Source organism: Neovison vison, chromosome 2 (genome assembly GCF_020171115.1).
Source record: "Neovison vison isolate M4711 chromosome 2, ASM_NN_V1, whole genome shotgun sequence".
NCBI classification, from domain to species: Eukaryota; Metazoa; Chordata; class Mammalia; order Carnivora; family Mustelidae; genus Neogale; species Neogale vison.
In genome coordinates this window covers 21,972,850-21,989,566 of record NC_058092.1, presented here as the reverse complement: position 1 = coordinate 21,989,566, position 16,717 = coordinate 21,972,850, and the positions used below count along the sequence as shown (strand labels likewise).

The window sequence follows — 16,717 nt, the reverse complement described above, 5'->3', positions numbered from 1 at the left end:
CATCTCCAGCAGCTACGACTGTGAGTACCTTTCACTTTGTATAGACAGAAATGTGTGTATTCCTTTATTGTCGGAAGGTTTGATAATGACCTGTACTTTTGCAATCTTTAAAAAATAAGAAATGTTTTTTTAAAGGACATAAAATAGAAAGGTACCCACGAAATAGCACACAATCCCATCAGGCATCCAATATTATAAAAAGAATATGCAGTTCACCCTTGAACAATATGGGGGTTTGGGGTACTGACCTCCTGGGGAAGTTTGATAATCCACACATAACTTTTGACTCCTCAAAAACTTAGCTACTAATAGCATGGCTGACTGGAAGCCTTATCGAGAACATGAACACTCCAGTAACACATATTTTGTATGTTATAAGGTATTATATACTCTATTCTCATAACAAAGTGAGCTAGAGAAAAGAAAATATTATTGAGAAAATACATTTATAATTTATAAATAAAATGTAAATAAATATAAATTTCTTAAAATTTTAATAAATTTTTTAAAACTATTTATTTTTTAAAAATCCACAAGAAAGTGGATTAGTGCAGTTCAAATCCATGGTGTTCAAGGTGGAATGTATATTAAAAACCAAATTAAAGGTGCACTAGATGAATAAGACTTTTTAAAAAATATTCCTAGAAGGCCCAGCAATGGCACAATTTTTAAAAATTGAATAGAGAAACTGTTCCCCAAAAATAAAACATTCAAAGTAGGGCTAAATTGAGGGCAAAGTAGTTAGGGTTGAGTTTCAAGCAAACTGACCAAGAAGGAACTTGAACGCCAGAGAAACTAGTTTTAAGGGGACTGGCAGGGTCACCCTTGCTTCCCTGAAGACCCTGACCCCCAAGCAGCAGAAGACAGGGCCCCCTGAGCAGCTTCCCAGCCCACCCCTCCCAGAGCCCCACAGAAGGTATGGCTAGTGAGACCTGCTGGGCATGGGGAGCTGGGGGACAAAAGTGACAGAAGGTAATGGCCAGTGAAGGGGGCCTGGGGAAGCACCCCAACCCTGAGACCCCATCTCAGGGAGGGGAAGGAATCATTTACAACAGGGGTAGTGTCAGATCTGCAGCCCCAGATGGCCCCTGGCCAGGCTGCTGAAATGGACAGTAGGCTTTGGGCGCAGGAGTGGAAGGGAAGGAGGACAGAGACAGAGACAGAGAGAGAAAGACAGCCAGAGACCATGAGAGAGTCTGAGATACCGCTGGTGAGAAGTCAGGAGGAGGAGGAGACGGGGAGAGAGATACTTACTTCACGGTTTATCCGAATCTTAATGAGGCCAGTGAGGGAACAGTACAAAGCAAAAGAGACAGATATTAGGCCAGAGGCAGATGGAGGTGGACGGAGCACAGGAGTGGCCAGGATGGGCAGTGTGAGGAGGGGAGGCAGAGCAGAGACAGGGGCCGGGCTGGGCCAGAGAGCGGGGAGTGGCGTGAGTCTACCGCGGGGCCCATGGGGACACTGAAGGGACCCAGAAGGGGCCCATCACCAAAGCTGCCCAAGTCTGAGAGGCCAGGCCCAGCCCGTATCCCAGTCAAGGGAGAGCATGGGAGGTAGGGGAAGAAGGCAAGGAATTCCGGAAAATAGGGGGCAGCATATCTTTCTGGCCCCCGGAGGTAAAGAAGAGGGACAGGAGAGATCTCCCGAGTCCCTGACTGTCCCACCTCCCAGGTACACATCTTCCTCTCCCTTCACTCCTGCTGCTCCTTACTCCCACCCTTTCCTCTCCAGTCACCCAAAGGCAGCTCAAAGCCCCCGCCTCCATGCAGCCTGCCACGGCTAACTCTGGCCATACCACTCACTTGCTGTGTGACCCTGGGAAAGTCAGTCCTCGTTTCTGGCCTGTAGTTTCCCCAGCTCATCTGAAATGGTTTTACCTATAGATACGTTCATGTGTCTCCCCCACTAGAAGCTACACATGCAAGGAAAGCAGGGATGGTGTCTATCTCCGGTGCCCAGCACAACGCCTGGCACATGGTAGATGCCCGAAATAGATCTGATAAATGAATAAATGATTCTCTCCCAAACTTGGCTTGCTGTCAGGGTGGGAGAGTCTGCCCAGGGTCCCTGGGCCCTGTCCCATCTCGCCCTCATTCACACCTGGGGAGCAGATTCACCACATCTGCACGGGCCTCCTGGCTGCCCTGCCCTGGCCCTAGCCCCTTCCTCTGGTCCAGCCAGACCAGCAGCTGCTGCACAGGATGGCAGGAGAGCCTCACGGTTAGTAGGAAAGGCTTGGGAGACACAGACAGGCGGAGATCTGATCCCTTTTCCCCCAAGCACTAGCTCTGTGACCTGGGACGAGTAGCTCCATCTCTCTGAGTCTGTTTCCTCACCAGTAAAGTGAGGTCGCGATGCTAACTACCTCATGGCATGATTTCAGGGATTATAGAAATGAAATCTTTGATATAAAGTGCTTAGCACAGCGCTTGGCACCCAGTACCTGCTCCATAAACATGGGTTGTTATTCTTCAAGTACCACTCTGATCGCAGTCCAAATGCAGCAACTCCATGGGACCCCTAGGGAAAAGCCCCACCTCCTCGGCCTGCCTTCTGAGGCCTTCACCACCTAGCTGCTGCCTGCCTGCAGCCTACCCGTGAGTCATGCACATCCCAGCTTGGTCCTGCGGTGAGAGGGGCTCCTTCCTCAACTCCAGGCCTAGCTGTCTGCCCACTCCCCTTCTTTCTGCTTCATGGAAGCCCCCCCCCTCCATCTGTCCGCCCCGCAGGAAGTTTTCCTGATGGCTTTCATCTGCCCTCCCCTCCTCTGAGCTCCCTGGCACTGACTGCAGGAGGAGGGGACACTGTGAACCCCCACGTATTCCCTGCCAGGTCGCTGGCCTGCCTGGGCAGTGAGCCTAGAACGGGCAGGGCCAGGCCAGTGGAGATGACGGCGAGGCACTCACGTCTATGTAGTTGGCGTTAATGGAGTCGGCATCGGGGCCTCCCATCATCGGGGGCAGTTTCACTCGGTGCCGATCATCTGGAAACACAAAGCAGGGGCCATGGGGTGGGCAGGGACTGAGCAGGGGAATGCAGAGCTAGGGCAATGAGGGGAAGCTTCCAGAAGGCCAGAGGTACGGCACAGGCAGGAGAGCCAGTGAACCTCAAGGCTCGGGGCTGACCAGGAGGCTCTCAGCCCCGGAGGGGGCATGACAGGCCAGGCATTAGAACCTGGGCTGCAGCACCAAGGGGGCCCAAGGTCATGTGCTACTCAGGCAAGTATTAGCTGTGTGACCTTGAACAGGGAGCTTAACCTCCCAAGCTTCAGTTTCCTTATCTGTAAAGTGGGGGTTATAATATGTGCCACATCACTGGGCTATTGAGGAGTATGTAAAATAATGGGCGTAATATTCAGCACTTGGCTTGGCATGTGGGAGGCCCTCAGTAAGTGGCTCACTCCGGCTGTTCTCCACCCCCACCCAGGCCCCTCCCACCCATGGCCCCAGACCCAGGCCCTTCCCCAAGACTCACAGGCAGGCACGGGCTCTTGCCGGCTGCCCTTGACTTTGTCTTTCTTCTTTGTGGCATCCCAGCCTTCAAAGAAGCTCTGCCAGAAGGGAAAATAGAGGGGTAGTCAGTGGGGGAGGGAAACCCCTCCCCTTATAAGACCCCATCCCATAACAGGATGGGAGCAGGACCACAGATAAGGGCCAGATGCAGGGTTCAACTTGGAGCCTGAGATCAAGTCACTGCATATCCCTTTATCAGCAAGGGACTAAGTTAAAAACCAAGCAGCGTGAAGGGAAGGAAGAGAGAAGAGTGGGGGGCGGGTATCAGAGTTCACAGACACTTCAGAGCAAGGGTCAGGTTTAATGTACACATAAGGGGTTTGAGTTGGGAAGAAGGCAAAAATGAGGTCAAATTAAGATTAGAATAAGGTGGTGTCAGAGTCCAGGTGGAGGGAGAATGGGATTCGAATCAGAGTTCCAGTGGAATTTAGGATGATAGTTAGGGTCAAAGACAAGATTGGGTGTTAGGTTAGAGGTCAGGGCCCCTCTTGGTGTTCAGAGTCATATTAGGGAGAGGATGCGGATCATGATCAGGGTCCAGATGGAGACTGAGAGAAGACTGGAGGTCAGATTTCAAGTCACGATCAGGACGAGTGTCAGAAACCAGGTTAGTCCGAGATTGGGGTCAAGGTCAAGGTAAAAAAAAAAAAAAATTTAGGTTGAATTAGGGACTATCAGAGCAAAGGTCCATCCAGGGCGAGGCTGAGGGTTGCCAGGGTCTGGGTCCACAGCGAGCAAGAGCCAGGCAGGGTCCCGGCAAGGCATCCTGGCTGGCCGGGGATCCCGCACCTCGTACTCCTGCTTGAAGCCATAGCCCTCGGCCGTCTTCATCTGGTTGATGTGCTGCAGGAGGTCGGCCACACGCACCGCAGGGTGCAGCTGTCCCGTGTGGTATGGGGAGCCTTTCCGGCCACAGGGACGCCGCGGGGAGCCTCCCAGCAGGCTGCTGGCCTCGGTGACCCCACTGCTGCGCTGGTCTCCTGCAGTCAGAGAGAGGAAAGGGGGTTCCTGATGCACACTACCCCCTTGCCTGGGGTGCCCCATTTGGACTTGGGGTGGGGGAGGGGTGCATGGCCAATGCGGATGTGCTTCCTGGAGCCAAGCAGCCTGGCTGGGCCCACCCTGTGCGCCCCGGGGCAAGTCCCTTCCCGTCTGCATTTGTTTCTCCGTCTGTAACCTGAGCAGGCTGGGTCACATAGCCTCAGAGGGCCCTTCTGGCCCAGTCCTTCGGGCCCTGCTGTGATCCTGGGGTCCCCTGACTCCCTCCTGTTGCTCCCCAGCCTGGACCACCCCTCTGTGACTTCCCTGAACTGCCTGCAGGGGGCAGCACTCAGCAGAGCCCGGGAGAGCCCCCCCCTCTTCTCCCTCTCTTCCAGAGAACAATCTGGAACAATTGGCAACTCCCAGTAATTACCCCCATTCAAAGACAAGCAAATCCCGAAATTAGCTGCTGCTGCCACCCCCTCCACAGATTAACGGGAGACACCTGAATAGCAGCTTTTCTCCTGCGCCAGCATTTCCATTGTCAGCCTGGGCGGCGGCCTCAGCCAACTGGGGAACAGGTCGAGAGGTTCACAGTGACACTCACACGCACTCACAGACACACTCTCACACACACACACACACACACACATACACGCACACTCTGGAAAAACTATCCCCTCCCTCCAGACCCACCTGCTCCCCACTCTTCTGGTCAGCATCCCCAAGGACATCCCACCCTGGTCCCCCAGCACAGGCCCCAGGACTGAGCAAAGTGCCCGGCTCGGTCACACCCACCTCTGGACACCCGCCCTCATACATTTAACACTCATTTCTCTCCTCCTGTCCTGGGTACGATGCAGGGGCTCGGTCAAGGTCAGCCCTCCCCATTTCTCACGGCTCTTCTCTGCCCAGGTCCGAGCTGGCAGGGGCAGGTGGGAAACCCCCAGTGGGGCCCAGGTGCCAGCCCCTTCCCTTCCTCCCACCTCCAACACCCTTCTCCTTCTGTTTCTGCCTGTTGAACTCCCACCCATCCTTCAGATCTTAGCCAGAATGAGCCTTCTTAGGGAACCTTCTCTAGCACCTGGCCTCTGGTTCCTACTCATGGCTGACAATGATTTATGACACCAGAACAGACTCCTACACTGCTCAACTGCCCCCAAACTCCAAGCCGTGGCTCTTCAAATCACAGGAGACTTCCATACCCTGCTTGGGGTCCCTGTGCCACAGTCTGAAAACTGCCTCGAGGCAGACAGGCAGTGTGATGGCGCAGCCCACCCTACCCGCTTCTCTTCTCTGGGGAATCAGTCCCAAGCTACTGGTCACCCAATGTCTGAAGACAATTCCTTCCCATCTGATCCAGATTTTCTAGTTACTAACAGCTGGAGGCCATGCTCGTTACATGCCCGTTACACCACTGTGGGCAGATTCCCCAAGCCCTTAATTCATCAGATGGAGAAAATAAGGCCCAAAAAAGAGACTTGCCTAACGCAGTGGTTGCAAAAGTGCATTCCAGAAAACACCGATCGTGGCAGATTTCTAAGTGCTACTCCATTAAAAAGGAGACAAGGAGGAGGATGAAGAGGGGTTCTCGGTTTTAAAGGAATCTGTGAAATTCTGGTGGAAAGGAAAAGAAGTCTGTTTTTTCCCTATAAGACCTCCCAGGGCTTCCTACAAATTAGTGTGCATTTCCACTCTCCAAGAGATGAGCAGAAACAGCCACGTTTCACCACCATCTCTCACCACCGACAGCTTTTTTTTGTTTGTTTCGGGAAACATCCTCAGGGGAACACAGGGATGATCATGGTGATTAAGACACATGCTCTAGAGTCAGACAGGCCTGAGATCAAATCCCAGCTCCACACAGGACCCTGGGGATGCTACTTACTCTCCCTAAACCTCCTTCTTCATGTGTCAAGGGAAGACAAAAACTGTTACTCTCCCAGCCAATGATACAAATATTAAATAAAATAGTGCATACAAAACACGCAGTCCTGTGCCCCGCACATAGTGAGCACCTACAACCGGGGCTGTGGACACAACTAGTCCCAGAAAGCCAGGGCAGTTGGCTGGCCAGAGGCAGCCTTCCTTTCTCGGCCCTTCTCCACTGCAAGATCCAACATGTTGCATCGGATGCAACATGTAGATGCAAAAGAGCATCTACAACAAACACAAGCACTAGGATTTCACGACAAAGGCTATCAGCTGGCTCGACACACTGGGAGACAGAGGGGTCCCAGTGCTCTCTCTGGAAGCCATGCTGACATCTCCCTGGGTGGGAGCCCTCCCTGAGGGCTCTCCAGGCGGAGAAAGGGGCAAAGGAGGGTTTTGGGAGTCCAACAGCCCATCCCTGGGGACGTGAAGTGCCAGCCCTGAGGCATCCTCATAGCCACACATGGATCAGCTTGCAATGGCTAAAGATAAGAGAAAATCCCACCTGGTTGGGGTCCTGATGGGAAGGAAGCCAAAGCCAAATGCTGGGCTTCTGCCTGAGCCCTAGAAGGACATACATAAGACATTCTACAAAGACCACCAGAAGGGGTCCCTGGGTGGCTCAGTCAGTGAGGCATCTGCCTTCAGCTCAAGCCATGGTCCTGAGGTCCTGGGATTAAGTCCTGTGTCTGGCTCCTTGCTTGGTAGGTAGTATACTTCTCCCTCTACCTCTACCCCCCAGCCCCTCCTCATGCTCTCTCTCTTTCTCTCTAGCACTCTCTGTGTCTCTCAAGTAAATAAAATTTTAAAAACAAAACAAAACAAAAAACCAAAGACTACCAGAAGACAACAGGGTAATGAGCGACGATGTGTCCAAGAGGCTCTTCTCCTTCCTGGACCCAGAAAAGACTGGTCTCTGCTCTCCTCGTGCATGAATTCCCCTGTGGGTTGCAAGACACACACTCTCCCTTGCACCCCACCCCCACCCCAAGGACCAGCTTGGAGGAAGAGAGGAAGGAAGGTGAGAGCAGCCCTTAGCTTCAAGGTTGCACCCCGGGGTTTCTTCCAGATGCTCCCCAGTTCCATCATGATTGTGGGACACCTTAAGCAAGTAACCACAGACGGTTGAGGTTTTGGGAGGAAGGGTTGAAGCCCAGATGGAAAAAAACACTGGGTCTGGAGCAGAGAAACCTGAATTCAAATTTGGAGTCAAGTCACTTGACCTCTCTGGCCTCAGTCTTGCCATCTGAAAATGAAAATCTTCAGACCTTCTTTAAAGATGAGCCCTTTCCCTGATTCCCATCTACCTCAGATGAAGACAGGCTCCCAGTTACATGATCGAGGAACACTCCAGACTTTTCCTTCCCTAGTGCAATTAGGAAATAATTTTAAAGAAACATAGCTTATAATAATACCTAATAATATCTTACATATCAAGTGCTTTCATAGGCCTGGAAGGATACTTAAGTCACTTAATCCTTAGACTATATAAGCATGACTCTCATCCCCTATCCAAACGAGGAAAGCAGAGCCCACAAGAGATGAGTTACTTGGTCATTAAGCAGCTGCACCAGGATTCGAACCCAGGCCCATCGGACTCTGGGGCCCTGTTGTCTACCCTACTTTCCCTGTGTCTTTCTTCCTGATAAAGGAGAATATGTGTAGAGGAAAAGAACCTATCACTTATTTAACAAACCCTTTGCGGGCAGAACCCAAAGGCACCCACAGGGGTCAAGAGCTCCAGATGGACAGGGCTCAGAAGGGGTTGAGGGTTTTCACAGGCAGGATTTCAGACACAGCAGAGGGCCCATTCCCACACACTGGGAACATCCCAGCCACCTTCCCCACAGCCAGCCTGCCACCATTTACTCAGCATGAGAAGTCCCCACGGTGAAATTCACAGGCTGAGAATGCAGCAAAATCAACACGGCTTTCTGTTCCCTTGCACCAAAATCTGGGCTCCTCTGTTTGGAAAGCAACCAAGGAAATGGAGGCTGGACCAGCGCAGGGCATGGTCCTACAAAACCAGATGGACCCATGGCCCCAGGCTCCTGCCCACAGCTCTGCCATAGCCTGTGGCATGCCTGTGGTTTCCACTCCCTCCAGCTGCCACATCTCATCCAGCCCAGCCCAAAGGCGCCTCAGCCCAAAGGCGCATCTTTTGAAACTCCAGCAGCATAAATTGCTCCCACCATCACCACGGCAATGAGTCTGGGCCCCAACTTCCCTAGGCCATGTCTCCCCAGCTGTCAGCAAGCTGGCTGGGGGTGGTGCCCATGCATCCTGCTTCTCTGGGTCTCTCCAGAGGACTCAGCAGCAAGGCATGCGCCCACGCTGCCCCCACTTCCCGCTCTCCCCGCCGCCCACCAGAGTTGCCTGCCCAATCACACCTCCCTGTGTGCTCACCTGCACTGGCTACCCCCTCGCCCATGCCTGCCCTTCCTTTCCCAGCTCTGCCTGTCCAGATCCTGCCCATACCTGGCTCCTCTCTGCAACTCAGAAAGACCTGCATTTAAATCCTGGTTCTGCCACTTTCTACCCCTTTGTTAAGTGACTTCCCCTCTCTAAGGCTCTCTGTTTCCTCTCAGCTTCCTCATTTGTAAGGTGAGTTGATAATAGCTACTGCGCTGGGCAGGGGTGAAAATTTAATGAGGGAGATCATAGGCACAACATGATAAATAAGTGCATGTCAGTGAATTTGAAAACCTAAATGAAATGGGCAAATTCCTAGACAAGTCATAACTTACAACAAGTGGCTTGAAAAAAATAGAAAGTCTCAATAGTCTTTTACTCCTTTAAAATAAATTGAATTAAAAGTTTAAAATTTTTCTATAAAGACAGTTTTATAGGTGAATTCCACCAAACTCTCAAAGTATCAATTATTCCAATCATTCATAATAAGGGTAAAGGAGAAGAAACCTCGGTATATTTTACATGACTAGCAGAATCTTGGTACCAAAAACCAGACAAGGATAGTAGAAAAAAGAGAAAATCATGGGCCAATCTCACTCCTGAATACAGCTTTGAAATCCTGAGCATTATTTTACCTATATTGAATCCAAAAAGACATACAAAATGTAATGAATCATGACCAGGCTGAATTTACCCCAAGTATGGAAGGTTTTTTTAGCTTTAAAAAATCTGGAAATGTCATTCACCTCATTAACAACAACAACAATGCACATATATATATATGATAGTGCAGAAAAAGCATTTGGTAAGTTTAATCCTCATTTAAATAAAACCTCTTAGCAAACTAAAAACCGAAAAGAACTTTGTTAACCTGATAAAACGTTTGTACCAAAAACTGTAGCAAACTTTATTTTCAGTGTTTAATGTTAGAAGCATTCTTTTTAAAACCAAAAAAACAAACAAGGATTCCTGATATTACCACTTCCATCCAACCCAGTGCTGGAGATCCCACCCAGTGCCACGCAGAAAGACAAAAAAAAAAAAGGAAGGAAAATGAGACAGAAGAAACAGAACTGCCCATATTTACAGATCCTCTGATCATACTCAGAAAACCTGAAAGACTGTACAGACAAAAGAAAATTAACAAATAAGGTTCTCAAGGACTCTGGATATAAGATCAATATATATACATAAAAAATCAACTATATTTCTCTATATGAGCAACAATTAGAAATGTAATATTTTAAAAGTGTACCATTTGTATTGAGAAAACTGGACACCCACATGCAAAAAAAAAAAAAAAAAAAAAACAGAGTTGGATTCTTACCTCACACCATATACAGAAGTTAACTCAATCTAGAACAAAGACCTCAATGTAAGACTTAACACTATAAAACTCTTCAAAGAGGGGCACCTGCATGGCTCATTAGGTTGACTGTCCATTCAACTCTTGATTTTGGCTCAGGTCTCAGGGTCATGAGATCAAGCCTCATATCTGGGCTCTGCACTTAGCATGGAGCCTGCTTGAGATTCTCTCCCTCCCTCTCCTACTGCCCCTCCCCCACCCCCACTTACATGCTCTCTGTCTCTCTAAAAAAATGATAATTGTTTTAAGAGCCAAGACACCTTTCAACAGAAGAATGGATAAAGAAGATGTGGTCCATATACACAATGGAATATTACTCAACCATCAGAAAGGATGAACATCCAAGTTTTGCATCAACACAGATGGGACTGGAGGAGATGATGCTGAGTGAAATAAGTCAAGCAGAGAAGGTCAATTATCATACGGTTTCACTTCATTGTGGAACATAAGGAATAGCATGGAGGACATTAGAAGAAGGAAGGGAAAAATGAATTGGGGTAAATCGGAGCGGGAGATGAAGCATGAGAGACTGTGGACTCTGTGGAACAAACTGAGGGTTTTAGAGGGGAGGGGGTTGGGGGAGGGTTAGCCTGGTGATGGGTATTAAGGAGGGCACGGATTGCATGGAGCACTGGGTGTTATACACAAACAATGAACCATGCAACACTACATAAGATACTAATGAAGTACTACATGGCTAATGTAACATAATAAAAATAAATACATTAAAAATAAAAAGATAAATTTTTTTTAAACTCTTAGAAGAAAACACAGGGCAAAAACTTCATGACATTGGATTTGACAATGATTTCCTGGCTATGACACTAAAAGCAAAGGCAGCAAGAGAAAAAAACAGATAAACTGGACCTCACGAAAATTTTTAAAATTTTGTGCATCAAAAGACACAATCCACAGAGTAAAAAGGCAATCCACAGAAAAGAAGAAAATACGTGCAAATCATATATCTGATAATGGATTAATACGTAGAGTCCAGAGAGAACTCTTAAAACTCTACAGCAAGAAAACCCAAAAAACCCAATTCAAAAATGGGCAAAGGGCTTTAAAAGATATTTCTCCGAAGAAGATACACAAATGGTACATGCCCAAGGTGGCATCATTCATCATTAGAAAAATGCAGATCAAAACTTCAGTAGGATACTATGTCATACCCACTGGAATGGCAACTATTTAAAAAAAAAAAAAAGAAAGAAAGAAAGAAAAAAGAAAATAACCAGTGTTACAAGGATGTGGAGAAATTGGAACCCTTATTGGATCCCCTACTGTTGCAGGGAATGCCAGACGGTATGACCACCATGGAACACAGTATGGTGGCTGCTCAAAAAAATTAAAAATAGAATTACCATATGATCCAGCAATTCCACTTCTGGATATGTACCCAAAAGAACTGCATCAGGGTCTCGAACAGATATGTGCACACCCATGTTCACAGCAGCATTCCTAACAATACCTAAAACACGGAGGCAACCTAAGCATCCATGGGTGGATGAATGAATAAGCAAAACATGGTCCACACATGCCATGGAATATTCATCAGCCCTAAAAGGGAAGAAAATTCTGAAAGATGCTCAAGGATGAAAGAAGCTTGAAGACATGCAGCTAAGTGACATAAGCCAGTCACAAAGAGACAAATGCTCTATGACTCCATGTCTATGAGATAATGAGAGCAGTCAAATTCAAAGACATGGCAAGAACACTGGCGGTTGCCAGGGGCCGGGAAGAGAGGGGAATGGGGAGTGACTGCTTCATGGGACCAGAGTTTCAGTTTCGCAAGATGAACAGAGCTATGGGGTTGGATAATGGTGATGGTTACACACTATACGTGTGTTTAATACCCCCAAACTGCACACTTAAGAACAACTAAGAAGGTGAATTCTACATGACATGTTATTTTACCACACACACCCACACAATGTACCATTTGCAATGGAAATCAAAAATACAATGGACCTGAGGGTACATCTAACAAAAGATGTGCAAAGTTTTATGGAGAAAATTATCAAAAGACATTCAAGACCTAAATACATGTAGGATTATGTATATCTTCTCCATGGTTGTAAAGAAGATGTGTCAGTTCTCCCCCAAACGGATCTAAACATTTAATACAAATCCACCCAACAAAGTTTTCCAAGTAACTTAAAAAGATGATTCTGAAATGTATGAGAGGGACAGGTGCCTGGACGGCTCACTCAGTTTAGCATCAGACTCTTGATTTCGGCTCAGCTCATGATCTCGGGGTTATGAGACTGAGCCCCACATTGGGTTCCATGCTGAGCGTGGAGTCTGCTTAAGATTCTCTCTTTCCCGGGGTGCCTGGGTGGCTCAGTCAGTTGAGTGTCTGGTTTCGGCTCAGGTCATGATCCCAGGGTCCTGGGGTTGAGCCCCTCATCGAGCTCCGTGTTTGGCAGGGAGCCTGCTTCTCCCTCTGCCTCTTACCCTGCTCATACTCTCTCTCTATCCCTCTCTCTCAAATACGTAAATAAGATATTTAAAAAAAAAGGGGCGCCTGGGTGGCTAGTGGGTTAAGCCTCTGCCTTCGGCTCGGGTCGTGATCCCAGGGTCCTGGGATCGAGCCCCGCATCGGGCTCTCTGCTCAGCAGGGAGCCTGCTTCCTCCTCTCTCTCTGCCTATCTCTCTGCCTACTTGTGTTCTCTGTCTGTCAAATAAATAAATAGAACCTTTAAAAAAAAAAGATATTAAAAAAAAATTCTCTCTTTTCCTATCCATCTACCCCTCCCCCGTCCTGTTTGCACACAATCCCTCTCTAAATAAATAAATGAATGAAATGAAATGTAATGAAATAGATGAGAAAGAGAATGAGGACAAACATAGCCAAGACATCCTTGATAAGGAGCAAAGCCAGGAGAACCTGATGTACCAGATACAAGACTTAGGTGACTCTAGTAATGAGGAAATGAGGTATCAACAGATACAGGAATCACCAAAGTGCCCGATCAAAGAGAACGAGGAGCCAAAAAACAGTCCACAGATATATGGAAGATATATATCTGTGATGAGGGTGGCCTTCAGCATCACTGGTGAAAATACTGTAACAGAAGCTGGGACAGGAATTACTACAGAAAAAAAAAAAAAAGAAAGAAAGAAAGAAAAGAAAAGAAAATATAAAAAAAAAGAAAATCCTTCATTCCTATGACACACAAAAATCAATCACAGATGGGTAAAGATTGAAATGCGCCATGCAAAATATAAAAAGGTTTAGAAAAAAGTAAAAAATATTTTATGACCCTGCAAAGGAAGCGTTCTCGAAGAAAACACAAAAAGTAGAAATCAGAAAGGAAAAGACTGATGAACTTGACTGAATTAAAATAAAAACTTGTTCCTCCAAAGACACTATAAATAACCTGCGGAGATGAGCCACAAATTGAGAGAAGATATTTGCAATTCATAAGTGAAAAGTGATTATCATCCTAAATATATAAAGAACTCCTAAAAACCACTAAGAAAGCAACAGAAAACCTAATAGAAAATTAGGTAAAAGGCATGAACAGGCATTTCATGGAAGAAGAACGCTGAATGGCCAATAATGATTTGAAAAGATGCTCAACCTCATTAGTAATCAGGGAAATGCAAATTAAGACTATAGAGAATTACCATTTTATACAAACTAGTTTGGCAAAAGGGAAGAAGCCTGGCAAATTCTGAGCTTGCCGTGGGGCTGCGGAAGCTCTCGCTCGCTGCTGCTGGCTGTGAGCACAGGCAAAGCCACTCTGGGACACGGCTCGGCACCGTCTTCCAGAAGGAAGCAGAAAGGCGCTCTGCAATCCGGCGGCTCTACCTCGCAGATCTCCCGAGCAGAGGCACCTGGAGAGCCATGTAAGAACATTCAGAGCAGCCTCTTTTGTAATAACCAGAAAACTGGAAGCAGATCAGATGTCGCCGAATGGCAGACGAGAGAAATCAACGGTTTCACATGATGCATTCACATAATGGAAAATGATACATCGGAGAAAAAAAAAAAAAAAAGAAACTAGAGAGAAACACCCACCTCGCCAAATATGGGAAAGACAATGCTGGGTTGAGAAACAGTGTGATTGCATTTGTACAAAGCTCAAAAGGGAATAAAGTTACACAATACGCCATTTGGGGCTATAGGTACACCGGTGAAATGACTCTCGAGATGGTAAGGAAATTATAGATTCAAGGGTTGCAGGGGGGCATAGTCTCAGGGAGGGACCCCAAGACGGTGTCCTAATTCACCAGTGTGGCTCACCCATGCTTGTTGTATTATCACTGCATGACTTCCAGGAACATTACATATTTTCTTTTGTACAGATCAACACTAAGTAGAACAAAAAGATGTGTAAGGAGGTGATTGATGACAAGCTCCCACCGTATTCCGCCTACACGCTGGGCACAGCTCTCACTATACGAGATACATGTAATAGCCAGCCTGCTCTCCAGCACACCTACCAGTGAAGATGACCTTTAGCTCCATTTTGTACACAAAGAAGCAGACACCCAGAGAGGTTAAGCAGCCGGCCCCAGGTCACACAGCTAAGGGGATGTGAGAGGCAAACCCAGGTCTATCTGACTCCAGAGTCATCTTTTTTCACCACAGGTCCCCTGCCTCTCCCCCAGCAGCTGCTCCGGTCCCCTTTGATCACACGGCGTCACTCCTTTCTCGGACTCCCCGGAGCACTTCCCACAATCAACATGTGACCTCGAATGCCGCCCATCCAGGAGTCTATGTCTAAGTCCTCCATCTTCCTAAAGCTCCCCAGTGCAAACAGGTAATACTCATGCCTCCCCGGCATTGCTTCGTTTTGGGTTTGAGATGTACCAGAACTCATTGGAGGGGCTCGGTCATCCTGGCTCGGATATGGAATCCCAGAGCCCCAGGGAAGGGCAGGAGGGCCACACACTCACCCCGGGGGCTATAGCCATGGGTGTCCATGAAAGACAGGCCCAGCCGCTCATCCTCCTGCAGGGTGCTCTGGTCCGTGAAGCTCCGGTCCACCGCACTCATCATGTGGGTCTTCTCTTGGCGGTAGTTGACAGTGGCCTTGGTCATGTTCACCGGCTTCCTGCAGAGAGGGGTCAACAAGACACATGGGTGCTGTGCTGGGCAGGACAACACCAAGAGGTGGATGGGGAGGCCAAAGAGTCAGGGGGCTTTGGCCCCAGGAGACTATTTAGAAGCATCTCCAGATACTAAGAGGGCTCTGCATCTATCCTTTGCTCGCCAAAACCAGAGTTGCTGCCTCCCGCGAAAGGGACTGGGCAAAGTCCCTCTCCTGGGGACCTTTGCTGAGGACAAGGGATGAAACCCAGTGGCCTCGGGCTGGAACGTGGCCCCTGTCACTGGCCTGGAAGGCTCAGGAAATGGGTAGGATAGTCACTCTGGAACTTCTCTGGTACCATGGCAGTCACCCCCATCCAAACTAGGAAGATGACCGCCCCAGCTCCAACCCCAGCACGCCCCCATAGCCATCTTCCTTTGCCCCGTCCTCACCGATCATGCACCCTGAGAACCCCTCTTCCCCACAATGGGGGGGCACTACAGTCCTTCATGGCAGAGAGTCTGGCTGCTACTTGGCCAGTGCTCGCAAGTTTTCCTCTGGGCAGGGGATGAACTCCAACTGGCTTCTTCCTATCCCCAGAGCCCCCAGGACAGTCCCACCATGGGCCACACTGGACATCCATATTCCTGCCACTGCGCACCAGTCCATCCAACCACTGGAAGCAGCAGAGGGAGGAAGCAAGAGGCCCGATCCCTCCTGAGAGCCTTGCAAAGAGGCCCCCAGACAAGGGCCCTGCACAGCCCAGGCCTGCAGCCCAGCTTTGCAGATGAGAATGGCAGAGTGTGACCCCAGAGGACTCAGAGGGAAGAGGGAGGAAGAGCAGGGGGCATAGTCCATGACCAAGATGCTGAGCAAAAGGGAAAGAGGGAATGACTTGGGACCTGTCTTGAAACTGCAGTGGAGCCAATCACAGGGAAGGCTCAGGATGAGATCACCATTCACCCTGCTGGGCCCCACAGCATGGAGGATGTGGGGTAGACCTGAGGGAGGACTTCCAGGTAAAGAGAGCTCAGGAACCTTGACCATCAGCGAAGATGAGGAGACTAAGGAAGAGTTCTTCCCAGAGGCAAATTCTAATCAGTCTGTAGTCGAGAGCTGTCCAAGACAGGAAAAGACTGGGTGACCCCAACCACCAAGCTCTGGGCATCACACTCACCATGGCCCAGGGCACAGATGAAGAGAAGCCTCTGTGGCTGTGACCTTGACCACTGACATAGGAGAGAAGGTCGAGGGGGTAAGAGGGAAGGAGAGGGAGTGAGGAGGGGGCAAGGGAATCAGGAGGATACGAGGAGGAGGAGGAGGGGGAAAAACTAAAGGGACCGTGACAAGGAGAGAGATGGGGAAGAGGGCAGAGAGAGGGAGAGAAAGGCAGACACCAGCAAACCACAGGGAGGACAGACAGAGGGCTGTGGACAGAGGACAGCAGTCAAGCTGTGCCTAGAAGGCAGTTT

At 48.8% G+C, this 16,717-nt stretch overlaps 1 protein-coding gene across 7 annotated transcripts in view; it reads right to left on the bottom strand.

Moving 5' to 3' along the window:
* The window catches only part of PTPRU (protein tyrosine phosphatase receptor type U), a 77,009-nt gene that overhangs the window by 15,111 nt on the left and 45,181 nt on the right, over positions 1-16,717 (bottom strand). For 4 of the 7 annotated variants that reach the window (XM_044237621.1, XM_044237622.1, XM_044237626.1 and 1 more), the window contains 5 exons: positions 15,112-15,269; positions 4,305-4,495; positions 3,478-3,553; positions 2,910-2,986; positions 1,255-1,272 (listed from right to left, as the gene is read on the bottom strand). In XM_044237621.1, coding sequence (XP_044093556.1) covers positions 1,255-1,272; positions 2,910-2,986; positions 3,478-3,553; positions 4,305-4,495; positions 15,112-15,269 — 520 coding nt within the window. The remainder of the gene's footprint in view (positions 1-1,254; positions 1,273-2,909; positions 2,987-3,477; positions 3,554-4,304; positions 4,496-15,111; positions 15,270-16,717) is intronic. The other 3 variants (XM_044237624.1, XM_044237623.1, XM_044237627.1) reach the window with 1 other exon arrangement.